A 14,387-nucleotide genomic window follows, 5' to 3' on the forward strand; every position below is an offset into this window, starting at 1 on the left:
CACAGTGCTCCATCCCCTCTATATAAGTGACTGCTGATTCAAACAAACAAACAAAAAAAAGCCTTTTCCACAACCTTTACTCTCCCTCCAGGTAACACCCAAAATACAAGAAACAAATCACTTACTGGGAAATAGAGAAGCAAGGAGCCAAAGAGGATTGTCTCCAGAAGCAGCACACCCGAGGCCCTGATCCTCTGCAGACAGAAAAAGGAAGCAGAGAATTTTACATTTAGCAGTAGGGAGTCAGAGAAGAATGACAATAGAAAGGGTACAATTGTAACTGATTTAGGTTCTTAATTACTATTCATTTCCCCCATAGCCGCAAAATGGGAGAAAGCCTAGTGTAAAGAAACCCCTTAATATAGGAAAGTTCTGGTTTTAGGGCAGTCCATGCCTGCGCTGCCTTAAGTATAGATGCCATTCAGCTCACTTAGCACATGATAGTGGATGTCATAGGTCATTAGAGTTCAGATCCAGTAGTCATCTAGATTTGTGATTAATGGGGGAGGGGGGAGAAAGGGTGGAAAGAATTAAAGTTTGTTTAGGATGATACTATGTACAATCTGTTGTATACATAGTGGATTGTATCTTTGAATAAAAAGAATTTATATAAATGTAAAAAAAAGAAAAAGTGGCAGCACATAGCTGGCCTCTCAAATCTGGAGTACCTTCTAAAAGTACAGGAGGACAATGTGCTGCTGCTTTCTTAATATAAAAGTTAAGATTGGAATTGAATGCCTTCATAACAGAGTTTGGAAGCAGAACAGGATATCAGTGAGTGGAGATTGGTGGATATAGTGGGCCTATGGCTCTATGAAGTTTAGATTCTTGCCTACATACAAGGGAGTGCAGCAAAACAGAGAACTAACTTGTAGGTCAGCCCAAATAGGCAGAAAAGGAAAAGGGGGCAAGGATTGTGAGCAGAATGTCATCTCAGGTATGGATGGATGCTGGAAAATGAAGCATCAAGGGATCACAGCACCAGACAATCATATGCAACAGATATCTATCCAAGCAGCAATCATTGTAGAGCAGGAGGAGGTTGAGCTTGATACAAGGGCTGGGATCAGGGGAGTATAGAAGGCCTGTAGACAAAAGGGGGAAAAGAAGAGGCAGGTGAGGGCAAACAGCAGGTCGAAGAAGAAGCAATCCTATAGACCTGAGCTCACAAGATATGGGAAAAGGAAAGTACTAGCAGTGATGAGTTATAACTCTGATGGCAGTTGCTTTTTGAGCTCATTGAGCGCAGACGAAAGGATGTCTGACATTACCAAGCTCAGTTCCATGTCACGATGTGACAGGTCTATGCTGTGGCAACATGTTGTATTTGAGCTCGGGAAGAAGATATGTTGATATATGTTTGTTCCTAGGAGGGATGATGAAACGTAAGGGGAAAAGGGTGGAAAAATGATTCATGGGTGTGAAAGTATTCATAAACACTTTTCATTCAAAAGATCCTTTCATGAGTACCAGGGGATGTCAAGACCACAGTGGCAAGAGGAAGATTGAATTATGAAGAGAAACTTTGTAAGGGGGAGGAGAAAAAGACTTACTTTAAAAAAAAAAAAAGGAGGGTAGCAGACCTATAGAGGAGAGGAAGGGCAAGGGCTGTGATAGTCCACTTCCTTGGTACTTTTGAACAGCAGGCTTGGCAGCAGGGTCATCAGTGTAAGAACAGCCTGGTGTGACCCAAGGCATGTATGATAGAGATTCAACAGCAGGTCTGGCCTCCTTTCATGAAGCATATAAGTTCAAATACATGAGCTCCATTTGTGGAGGAAGTCACGCTGCAACCAGATATACAAGGAGTGGTGGGGGGGGGGGGGGGGGACAAGCCTTATATACAGTAGAGCTGGGAATACACAAACATACACCATCCACTCTGTCATGTGTGGAGGTGGTACAATATAAGATGAGGGCCAAACTAGACCAGCTCACCCTTATCCAAACCTGTGTGGTATCACCTTTGTGATGATTCCTAAGAAGGAAGCAGGAAAGATGCATTTGATTCATAGCTTGTCATACCTGGCAGGAGATTTGGTATACTAATACCTGCCACCAGAATTGGGTTTGGTCAATAGTGCAGTCAATATGATGTAGGATAGTAGGAAAAGGGGTGCTCATGGCAAGGGCAGACAAAGAGTTGGCCTTGTACATGCTGCATGTGTGCCTAGATAGCTCTCACTTGTCAGATTCAAGTTCAAAGTCAATATTATTTAGATAATGGCAGGCCAATGAGCTGCTCAATGTCTTTTGAATACTTTCAGACTTTCAGCATCTACATACACTGGATGATAGTGCGAGCTTTGGGGAATAGCAATATAGTTTATGACCCTCACAACTTGGTTGGTTCTACAGGAAAAAAAAAAGCATTCCAGAGCCTAAGGAGGGCTCAACAAAATGATGGGTGAGTTTGGCATCCCATTGGCACAGGGCAAGGCCAAGGGCCTGATCACAGTCCTCACAGTCCAGGGTATAGAGCTCAACTCCTTGGAGAGAGAGTTGCGAGTGCCAGGTATCAAGTTAGACGAAATACAAAATCTGGTCTGGAACAAATGAGTCAACCAAGAAGGTAACACAAAACAGATGCAGTCAATGATAAGCCATTTCAGTTTCGTATTTAGGATTATTCCCAGTGTTTCCTCTGCAGGGTGGTAGCAGTAACAGTAGGCACTCATTGTTGCCATTATTTCCTATAAGCAAGCCATCTGGGAAGACTTCCACATTTGGAATCCTTCTTAAGAAGGCACAGTGGCATATCCTTATGGCAAGCAGATCCAGAAAGCTAGTGTTCTTGTGTGACACCAGAGGGGTGGTTGAAAGAGTAGTGGGCAGACTCCAACATGCAGCCTAAGAGCCCATTTGCTCAGAGAATTTGAACATGACAGTATGGGCATGCCACATGCTTGGAAAGAGTAATGGTATCACTGACCCCCCTGCAGAGTAAGAATGAATGCCAGTATCAGAGGACCATTGGTGACTTGGGAAGGCACATCATGAGAACTGCTGAGCAAATCAGCATCCCTGGGGACTTAGAGAACTTACAAGCACAACTTCAATGTAGCATATGAGTTTATTTTTAAGGAATGGGGGCTGAGAATGCAGCCCGTGCAAGCAGTTAGAAAGAGGGACAACTTATCACACACTGCTGGTTTCACTTTTTGCAAATATTAGGATTGGGGGACTCAGGCAGTTTTGTCTTAAGACATTTAGATAGAGGATGGACAAGCAGAGAAGAGCCCAAGAGGTATGGGAGGTATGCATGCTGATTGCCTTCTGGCATGCCATGTCACAGATGGGTTGCTTGCATTTGAAGTAGAATTATTCAGGCTGGACTTATTCAAAGCATTTGGGACTATGCAGATCAGTGTGTTGAAGTCAGAATTTATGAATAAAACTGGTATAGTTAAGCTAATGCTTGCAATGGCGACATGCACGTTAAAAAACATACCCATGTGGGTGTTAAGCCTTGATGCCGAAAAGGCATTCGATTTAGTAAATTGGGATTACCTATTTCAGGTAATGGCGGCGGTAGGAATATCAGGGTGGTTCCTAAAGGCAGTGAAAGTACTATATAAAGACCCCAAAGCTAGTGTATTTGTTAATGGAAGGCGGGAAAGAGAATTTTCAATTCAAAGGGGTACTAGGCAGGGCTGGCCGTTATCACCCCTACTATTTGTGCTGGCAGTGGAACCATTGTTAGAAAATTTAAGGCGGGCGCAGGAGGTGAAGGGGGTGGGGGTGAAAGATCATCATTTGAAGGTGTTCGCTTATGCGGATGACCTACTCTTGACCATAACAGATCCCAACAACTCCCTAGCAGGAGTATTAGAAAGGGTGGAAAGGTTTGGAGGATTTTCAGGGTTTAAGTTAAATTACACCAAGTCCTATATTCTTCCGGTGCCAGAGTCAGAAGTGATACAGCACAGGGACCCCCAACAACTAACCTGGACTAAAGGACCAATTAAATATCTAGGAATCTGGCTCCCAGCAGACCTGACCGCCATGTATAATGAAAATCTTAAACGACTGCTGAAAGAGACTGCAGAGAGATTGAATATGTGGAAAGCACTACCAGTTACGCTCTTGGGACGGATAGCCTTATATAATATGTGCATTGTACCGAAATGGTTATATGTGTTCCAAACAATACCATTATACTTGACAAGAAAGGATGAGAAGAAGTTAAATAGACTTTTACAATCATTCCTTTGGCAGGGTAAAAAGGCGCGACTACCAATGTCAACTCTGACAACCCCAGTGGAATATGGTGGGTTGGACCTATTAAGTGTGAGATACTTGACAGTGGCATGTGGAATGTGTCATGTCAATGATTGGTTCCGTGGGACAGAAGACTTCTCCAACACCAAACTGGAACTCCAAATGATGCCAGAATTGCACTTCACAAATTATTTACATGTGGGTGGGGGACCAATCCCGGACATTCTGAGATACTCAATGATAATGCCAGCAGCAAAGGCGACTTGGTCTTGGGTATGCCGCCTACATAAATTTTCAGCAAAAGTAACACCTTTACAGGCCATCTGTAGGAATGTACAGTTTGCACCTGGGATGTTGTACCCAACATTTCAAAAGTGGAGACGCAAGGGACTGATATACCTACAGCACGCATTAGACCCGGAAGGTAAGACTAAACCCTTTGTGGACCTACAAACAGAATTTGGGCTTCCGGACACAGACAAATTTCATTATATGCAGCTTAAACACTACATAGATTCCCTAGGATGGGAACCTTTGGCAGAGGACGTACAAGAGGAACTGTCATCAGCATTTTCCCTGACGGCCCAGCAGGAAGTTCCACTCACGTTCCATCATAGACACATAAGAAACACGACAGAGGAGCCGGACTACATCAGATTAGCAACACAATGGAGCAGTGAACTTCATATTAAAATTTCAGCCGCACAATTAAAAACACATGTTTTGTCTATTAGACGTGTCAGTGCAGCAGCGAGTCATTGGGAAGTGCAGTATAAGTTTGCGATGCGAATGCGAATCCATGTGGCTCCTAGAAGAGCTTTCCACATGGGAATGTCCTCCTGGGGCGAGTGCCCAAAATATGGAGAGACCAGAGAAACTTTAGGACACACGTTTTGGACCTGCGTGAGCATGGGGAAATTTTGGAAATCCATTCTGTTTTCTGTATCTAAGCTTTGGAATACAAAATGGACCTATGATGCCAGGCTATTGTTTGGACTCCCCAGACTAGTAAAGCCTAGCCCCAAAGGATTTACAGAATTTGTGGCCAAAGCGACTATCACTTCCAAACAGGTCATATTAGCAGAGTGGATCTCGCACAAGGCACCTACACTACAACAATGGCGGACACGAATGTTGCTGTTGATGCGCTTAGAGCTTGCTGGGCTGGTCGACTTGGAGTCGAGAGAAGGGAAGAAATTTCAACAGTGCTGGGGCCCATTCTGGATGACACTCACGCCTGGAGCACGAAGCCATCTGTTGAACTTATGAACACTAGAGATGTGTGTGTTATAGTGAGGACTGTGTTGAAAGTTGATGAGTTCCATAAAAAGGGGGGGAGGGATTAGTTTGGGAAGGGGGGCATGGGGGACAATGTAAAATGGTTGATGATTTCATGTTGAGTTGCTTCAGTTCTATAGCTATATTTTCTTGAGAATTTCTCATCAATAAAAATGATTTAAACATAAAACTGGTTTGTTGGCTTGCTAGTGGAGAACATGGTATTAGGTGGAGATAGTAATTGTGAATGACAGCAGATAAAGACCAGCATGATCCATCCAGTTTGCCCAGAAAGGTGACCAGGGTTGCACCTGCCACTCCATGCAGATTACCCCTTCTGCTATTATTCCACCCTCCATGCAGGTTACCCCCCCCCCCCCCCCCCATGTTCTCTCATTTATGTTTTGACTGAAAACACTCTATATTTTTATTCCACCCTCTTGCTGTAGACGGATCACCTGTATTTGTCTCATGCCTTTTTGAATTCTGTCACCAGGTTTGTGCCTCCCATCTCCCACAGAAGAGGAATTCAGGCATCCATGACCCTTTCTTTGAGAAAGTATTTCCTAATGTTTCTTTTCAGTTTCCCCTCTTGCAGCTTCATTTCATGTCCTCTAATTCTATAGTCTTTCCATTTTTAGAAAAGGGTTCATTTATCAAGTAAAGGTGCACCCATCCAAGATGACATGGGGAAAAAGTGGTTCAGATGGCAGTGAGATCATTCCCGTTTGTAACTTGCTCTAACCCCCAGACCAACTTGATAGGGATGCCCTGGAGTCGACTTTATATGCTGATACATGAATATAGGATGCCCCTTCATTAGGTTTCAGTTTACAGTAATTTTAAAGAAGGCACAGTACACCTTGGAGATAAATCCCAGAGATCTCAAGCATATTGATTCTAGTTAGGTGCAGCAATTGATGCTGCTCGCAGTGGATAGCTCAGAATCCTATTTAAGGATCAGGAAGGGGAAATCCTCAGCATAAGCATCCTACGACCACAAGAAGCAGGGTATGCCTTTAATACTGCCAGGCTAACAATATATGCAATGCAGGTGCAGTGGTGATGAGAGAGGTGTGGATGGTCGGGCCACTCACATGACCTGAGGGAAATGAAGAGCTAAGTGTATGGACCTCACCTAGAGCCAGCCATGAAAGATATTTGAGGTGCCTGGAACAGGAAGTGTGGCAGATGGTGGCACTAACTGCTGCCCACAATGGCAAGGGTAATAGAAAGATGGGCATTATCAGAGCTGGTGATTGTTCATATAGCAGGCAATGATCTCAGTAAGACATGATAGTGTTAATAAGAGACATTAGAGAGACTTGACGATCCTAGGCACTGCTTACCCAACCATTAAATCTGAATGGCTGGATATAATCCCATGACTGGCTCAGGGCCCAAGAAGCAAGCCTGAACAAGTCCATCATCAAGCAAATTGGTGATTCACACACCAGAAGGGTGTGGGACAATAGCCATCACCAGTTGATGGCGATGAACTCTAAAGGATTATACCATGAGGATGTTGTACACCTGTCAGACATTTGCAATTATATATTCCACAAGATATTGCAGGAAGCAATCAAGGGCAAGTTAGTAATATTCAAACAAGGTCGCAATTTAATTATGGGGGGAAAAGCGCAAGTGTGAACCACTCCCCCTACGTTTTGGTAGATAACTGAGCTTTAGGCCCACTTCCAAGGAGGGAGAGGGGAAATTGGATTGGGCTATACTAAAGAAGACAATGGACAAGCATCGCATGGAGAAGGGTGCAGGATAGCATTGCACTGCAGCACCAACTATTGCACCAGCTGGCCTAGTGAGGAGTGGCAAGCTGAGGGCATGTGAAGGGATTAAAGGATTTGACTGGCTCAACTAATTATGTCATGAAGGTACAACCAATAAAGCTAAGACTTTGTATCCCAATAGTGAACTGTATGCATGTAGTTATTATGGTGGGAGGTGTAAAGGGAACTAATGGCTGCCTGAATTATCAGCACAGGGCTATGTGTTTTAGTGTGTGCTCACACACTATAGTGATGGAGTAGCCTAGTGATTAAAGCACCAGACTGACAACCAGGGAAGCCTGGATTCAGATCCCACTGCTGCTCTGTGTGATCTTGGACAAGTCACTAATCCTACATTGCCTTGTGTACAAAATTAGATTATAAACCCTCTGGGGACAGGGAAATATCTAGTGTACCTGAATATAACTCACCCTAAACTACTACTGAAAAAGATATGAGTTAAATCCAAATGGGTTTTCTGTCTAAAAGAAGCTCAGAGAAGAGGAGGATGCCAAACCTGTGAATGTTCACTGATTCATAGACCCTATGCTGACTACCACTGTTAGATATAGGTCACAGTGGAGGCTCAGGAGAACAAGGGAGCAGGCCTGCTTCTGTGACCTCATTTTGGGACCTGACCTACAGTTTGTGAACTACTGGCTTTCAGATGAGGAAACCCAAGCTTGAACTGCTTCACAGGTTTTTCACTGTACTTTTGCATAGCCTGTAATCAGAAACCTTTCCTTGACACTACTACTACTACAAATCATTTCTACAGCGCTACAAGTCGTACACAGCACTTCACAATTGAACATGAAGAAAAGACAGTCCCTGCCTAAAAGAGCTTACAATCTAAATCAGGACAGACAGACAGGACAAATAAGGGATAAGGGTAGGACAGACAGATAGGACACATAGGGAAAAGGGATTATTGAAGACAGGAATACAAGAAAAGGTTACGAGCAAGTGACAAGTTAGGAATCAAAAGCAGCATCAAACAAGTAGGCCTTTAGCCCGGATTTGAAGGCGGCCAGGGATGGAGTTTGACGTAATGGCTCAGGAAGTCTATTCCAGGCATAAGGTGCGGCGAGATAAAAGGAACGGAGTCTGGAGTTAGCGATGGAGGAGAAGGGTGCAATTAGGAGAGATTTGCCTAGTGAACGGAGTTCCTGGGAAGGAGTGTAGGGAGAGATGAGGATGGAGAGGTAGTGAGGGGCTGCAGAGTGAATGCACTTATAGGTCAATAAGAGGAGCTTGAATTGTATACGGAAATGGATAGGGAGCCAGTGAAGTGACTTCAGAAGAGGGCTGATATGGGCATAGTGACTTTGGTGAAATATTAATCGTGCAGCAGAATTTTAACAGATTTAAGAGGAGAGAGATGGCTGAGTGGAAGACCTGTGAGAGGCAAGTTGCAGTAGTCTAAGCGAGAGGTGATAAGAGTGTGGATGAGGGTTCTGGTAGCGTGCTCAGAAAGGAAAGGGCAAATTTTGGCAATATTATAGAGGAAGAAACGACAGGTTTTAGCAATCTGTTGAATATGTGCAGAGAAGGAGAGGGAGGAGTCGAAGATGACCCCAAGGTTACGAGCAGATGAGACAGGAAGAATGAGTGTGTTGTCAACAGAAATAGAGAGTGGGGAAGGGGAGAGGTTGGTTTAGGTAGGAAGATAAGGAGCTCAGGTCAGACATCCAGGCAGCAATGTCAGACAGGCAGGCAGATATCTTGTGTGATTTTTTTTTTTTGTAAAATACAATCTGATATTCTTCTCACTAAAGGAGCAATAAATAGAACCTGCTGCTGTGTGCAGATTCCTGCTTTTTGGTTGCACACACCCCTCCTATGACCGGGAATGTGTTAATGTGATTTCTGCCTCAACAGGCATTTCCTGGAGCTGCTTGTATGACTGCTTTCTGGGTTAACCACTCCAAATTCTATTCTCTGTCTGCAATAAATAAAAAAAGGAAAATATTTTAACAATAGGCACAGGATTCTATGAGAGGAAGGGTATGTGATGTGTGAATATGGGGGTGATGTGGGTGTTCTATGTGTAGCGGTTATGAGTAGGTATGAATGGTTTATGTGGGCATGTGGATGTGTGCTGAACAATTTTCAAAGCCATTTACATGGATAAAAAGCATTTTATTTGAATAATCTGCCCATTTGATAACTGCTGTCCCTCACTGTAGCTAAAGGTATATGCATTCAAATGAGGTATTCCTAGTGGCATGATTCCAAGTGGTATACTATGTAAACGTACTACATTAATAATTAAATACACAGACCTCATTTTCAAGTCTAGTTAGGTACTTTTCCACCATCACAAAACAAATATGTATATATTGGTGCTATTTTCAGTGTGAAAGTACCTAGAAACATGTAGGCAGATAAAGACCATATGGCCTATCCAGTCTGCCCATCCATGCCATCCGCTCTCCCTATCACTCTTTTAGAGATCCTATGTACTTGTCTCAAGCTCTCTTGAATTCAGATACTGTTTTTGTCTCCACCGCTTCCACCGGGAGGTCCTTTGAATTCATGTAAGGAAATACTTATTTCCTTAGGTTATTTCTGAGTCTATCCCCTTTCACCTCCATTTTATGCCCCCTCGGTCCAGAACTTCCTTACAATTGAAAGAGACTCGCCTCCTGTGCATTTATGCTGCAGAAATATTTACATGTTTATCATATCTTCCCTCTCCCGCCTTTCTTTCAAAGTATACATATTGAGATCTTTAAGTCTGTCCCCATATGCTTTATGACAAAAATCATGGACCATTTTAGTATCTGCACTCTAGACCAACTCCATCCTGTTTATATCGTTTTGAAGGTGTGGTCTGCAGAATTGTACACAAAATTTTAAATGAGGTCTCACCAGAGTCTTATACAGGGACATCATCAACTCTTTTTTCCTACCTATGGACTTTGCACCAGTGTGGGAGCTTTGAAAATTGTACTCTGAATAGAATACATTTTAAACAGTTCTTGTTTGTAGAATTTTGGAAATTGCAGATTGTAGATTTGGGCAAAGTGCACTTTAATGAAAATTAGGACTATGGAACCTTCCAGTTAAGGGGCCATTTGTAGAATTTTACCTTCTATGGTTTCACAGATCCCTCTGCCCGGCCAGCCCAAGCATCCTACAGAGACAGGATGTGGTGTAATTTTGTGGTACCTCTAAAACTGACTTCAAATATGTACATTAATTGAGGAAGTGCCTCTTGTCTGCCCATCTGGCCAGAGTATATCAGTTTGTCAGCGTTTGGGTTGCAGAGTTCACACTTCCCGTAAATCACTGTACTTCCTTCTTTTGACCCCATCTGTCCTTTTCTAAAGCTTTTTGATATTACTTCAGCCATCTTTGCTTTGGAGTGTGCTTGTCTCATTCACAGAGACACAAGCAGGTGACAGCAAACGTCATCAAATATCAGAAAAGAGGAAACAAAATTATAAAGAGAAAGGGCACTAGTGTCAGGAATAAAATACAACTTGGCCTTGTTGCACTACCACTACACAGATGTGGAAAGAGTGCTCCCTCCCTATTATATCAATTCGGGATGGTTGAGTGCTTTATACTACTAAGTACTACTAATACTTATAATTTCTATAGTGCTGCAAAACGTACGTAGCGCTGTTGAACATGAAGAGACAGTCCCTGCTCGACAGAGCTTACAATCTAATTAGGACAGACAAACAGGACAAATAAGAAATAAGGGAATAACAAAGAAGGGGAATGATAAAATACAGGTACTTAACAAGTGAGTAAGGGTTAGGAGTTAAAACCAGCATAAAAAAGTGGGCATTTAGTCTAGATTTTAAGACAGCCAGAGCTTGACGTACTGGCTCAGGGAGTCTATTCTAGGCATATGGTGCCGCGAAATAAAAGGAATGGAGTCTGGAGTTAGCGGTGGAGGAGAAGGGTGCAGATAAGAGAGATTTACCTAGTGAATAGAGTTCCCGGGGAGGAGTGTAGGGAGAGATAAGAAAGGAGAGGTACTGAGAAGCTGCAGAGTGAATGCACTTATAAGTTAATAACAGGAGTTTGAACTGTATGCGGAAACAGATAGGGAGCCAGTTAAGTGACTTGAGGAGAGGGCTAATACGAGCATAGTGACTCTGGCGGAATATAAGTTGTGCAGCAGAATTTTGAACGGATTGAAGAGGAGAGAGATGGCTAAGTGGGAGACCTGTGAGAAGCAAGTTGCAATAGTCTAAGTGAGAGGTGATAAGAGTGTGGATAAAGGTTCTGGTAGTGTGCTCAGAAAAGAAAGGGCGAATTTTGGTGATATTATAGAGAAAGAAATGACAGGTTTTAGCAGTCTGTTGAATATGTGCAGAGAAGGAGAGAGAGGAGTCAAAGATGACCCCAAGTTTACGAGCTGATAGACAGGGAGGATGAGAGTGTTATCCACAGAAAGAGAGAATGGGAGAAGAGGAGAGGTTGGTTTAGAGGGAAAGATAAGAAGTTCAGTCTTGGTCATGTTTAGTTTCAGATGACTGTGAGACATCCAGGCAGCAATGTCAGACAGGCAGGCTGATACTTTGGCCTGGATTCCTGCTGAGATTTCTGGTGTGGAGAGGTAGATCTGGGAGTCATCAGTGTAAAGGTGATACTGAAAACCATGGGATGAGATTAGAGTACCAAGGGAAGAAGTAAACATGGAGAAAAGAGGTCCCAGGACAGATCCCTGAGGTACACCAGTGACAGGCAACAGTAGACAGGATGAGTTTACTTTTATCAGCACACCACTTGCTTTAGAATAAAGGGGTATGTGTTGTGAAACAGGGGACTTATATCTGTGATTTATTATGTGGCTGTATTACATATTTTCCCCCAGTGCACTTCTCTTGTTTGGCTAGCAGTTGGTGTCTGCCCTCTGCTTTAAAGTTGTTCCAGAGGTTACTGTTTTCCTTTCAGCTTAAGCCCTGAGGGAAAGTAATCTGCACTGCTATTGGCCAAATACCCCTCAGTGCTAATGCTCTGGACTCTGGTTGGCTCTGGAGTACAAAATCCATCCAAATGTGCTGGATTCATCCAGTCTCTGAGAGGAAGTGTGGAGAGTAAAGCTCTCTGCACTGAGACCCTGTTCAAAACCTGTAAGTAGTTATTTTCCTAAACTCCCCAGGTACTGCTTAGGTAGTAAGAAATTTTAATGTTGATACCTGTTGATTTACCTGTTATTGTTTGCTGTTTACACCTTTTTTCACCATTCACAGCTCCACTTTTCTGATAATAAACCTATTAGTTTATTAGCTCTGTTGTCCTGGACTGACTAATCCTGGTGGTTTGTATTCTCAGTCTGTGGGTGTTTTCTAGGAACTATGGGACCCCTGGGATTGTGGCCCCAGTGTCCTTAGAAATCACTGGGGAATTAACTTGCGTGTGGGAGACTCACCTAGAGGCAAGAGAATCTCATTGCAGTAGGGTGGAGGATATGCCAGTATAGAGCACATGCACAGATGCAGGCAGGCCTTAACAGTGCTGGGACAGACCCTTTAGGTGGCCGCAGGGTTAACCCCAGGTGGATGCTAGGCATTTCGTGACAGGGGGGACCTGCAGGGGGCTAACTGCATGATGCCCTGTGGAATGTTCTGCTGCTAGGCAAGATTAAGACATGGGCAAAATAGGCATATGCCTGGGGCCTTACTGTTTAGGAGGGACCCTCTCAAATATGCTAATTCAATGATACCCAAGACAGATTTTTGCCCTGGTAAGTTACCTGAAGAAAAAAAAAAGAATGGGTGAAGGGGGTGGGTGAGTCTGAAGCTGTAGGTAATGTGGAGATATGTAGGGCCCATGTACAGACACTCATTCTGAGGATCTCATTTGCATAAATCAGAAGGGGCTGTAAAGTGAGGCCATGTGTGAAAAATACAGTTGCTCATTGATAGGGCCAGCCCTGGGGAGGAAGAAGGGCAAACTAGAGCAACCATTGTCCACAGAGGTATGTCTGTTCTTCCCATTTGTTGTGCAGTGTTCATATACCCCACTAGGCAAGAGGGGTATATAAACAGTATGCCTTACCTGCTGCTGGTTTCCTGTCCAGTTAGAAATATTGAAACCCCAATGGGAGTTTCTCACTCTTTCTTTCTATCTATTGAGTTTTTTTTTAATGGGGAGAAATGAGTTTGTTTACCTAGAGCCCACCGAAGAGTTAATCCTGCCATGCCTACTGAAGACTGAATGACCAGTATAAGAAGGCCTCACAGTAATATGGGTCAGGTTGTGTCCTTGCCTTGCTACTCCGGAAGTAGTAGGAGACCAGCATGCTGAGAAAGACGGCCAGCATACAGAAGGTTTGGAAGGACAGGACGGCAACCCGCAGAGACCAGTCTTCCTGCACCAAGCACGGTGTGTCATCCACACAAGTCACGCATCCCTCCTGACAAGGGCGGCACTGCAGCAGACCACTGGCATTCTCTGCACCATACTGGGACACGTTCCCAGTGCCTGAAAAGAACATACCAAGGTGTGTTTTACATTGTTGCATGATTATAAAGCAGACTGTAATGTGACAGCTGATGATGAACCTGCGCATGTAGAGTCAATACTTACCAGTCTCAGCTGTACTGTAGAATCCAGGCTTACAGAGACACAGGTACCTTCCAAGCACAAAGCCACCATTTTCTTGAGGGACACACTGCAGAGGAAGACAACATTGCAGTTATATCTGCATCTTCTCTCTGCTCTCCAAAACAACAGCCCCTGCTGGCTGGAAGTTACCTGAAGATGATGATCAAGCCCTTCACTACCTTCCCCTATCAGAAGGACAGCACGCAGCTATAAGTCCTTTAGGCCCTAGCAGATTACTACACTATTGCAGTCAAACTTTGGCAGTCTTCTGGTAGAAGACCCAAATCTAGGGCCTTGTATAGCTGTCAGGTCACCTCTCCACTGACTGATTATTCTAACACCTGCTGTAAGGTTTATATATGAAATGCCTAAGGAGCTTTGGGCAATCTACCAGAGCTACATCCTCAGGTTTCACCCCATATCAACCTGAAAGCTAGTGGTTATAAACATTTAGGAATTAAATTTAAATCCTGATGTACAAATCCTGTCCTAAGCAATAAATGGATGTCTAATACAGCCAAGCACATT

The 14,387-nt window shown here is 43.6% G+C and overlaps 1 protein-coding gene across 1 annotated transcript in view; it reads right to left on the reverse strand.

The window, feature by feature from the left end:
- The window catches only part of GPR179 (G protein-coupled receptor 179), a 57,531-nt gene that overhangs the window by 16,846 nt on the left and 26,298 nt on the right, over nt 1-14,387 (reverse strand). The window contains exons 3-5 of the mRNA XM_030220467.1: nt 13,842-13,926; nt 13,522-13,736; nt 126-194 (exon numbers count right to left, since the gene is read on the reverse strand). Coding sequence (XP_030076327.1) covers nt 126-194; nt 13,522-13,736; nt 13,842-13,926 — 369 coding nt within the window. The remainder of the gene's footprint in view (nt 1-125; nt 195-13,521; nt 13,737-13,841; nt 13,927-14,387) is intronic.

Source organism: Microcaecilia unicolor, chromosome 12 (genome assembly GCF_901765095.1).
Source record: "Microcaecilia unicolor chromosome 12, aMicUni1.1, whole genome shotgun sequence".
Classification (NCBI taxonomy): Eukaryota; Metazoa; Chordata; class Amphibia; order Gymnophiona; family Siphonopidae; genus Microcaecilia; species Microcaecilia unicolor.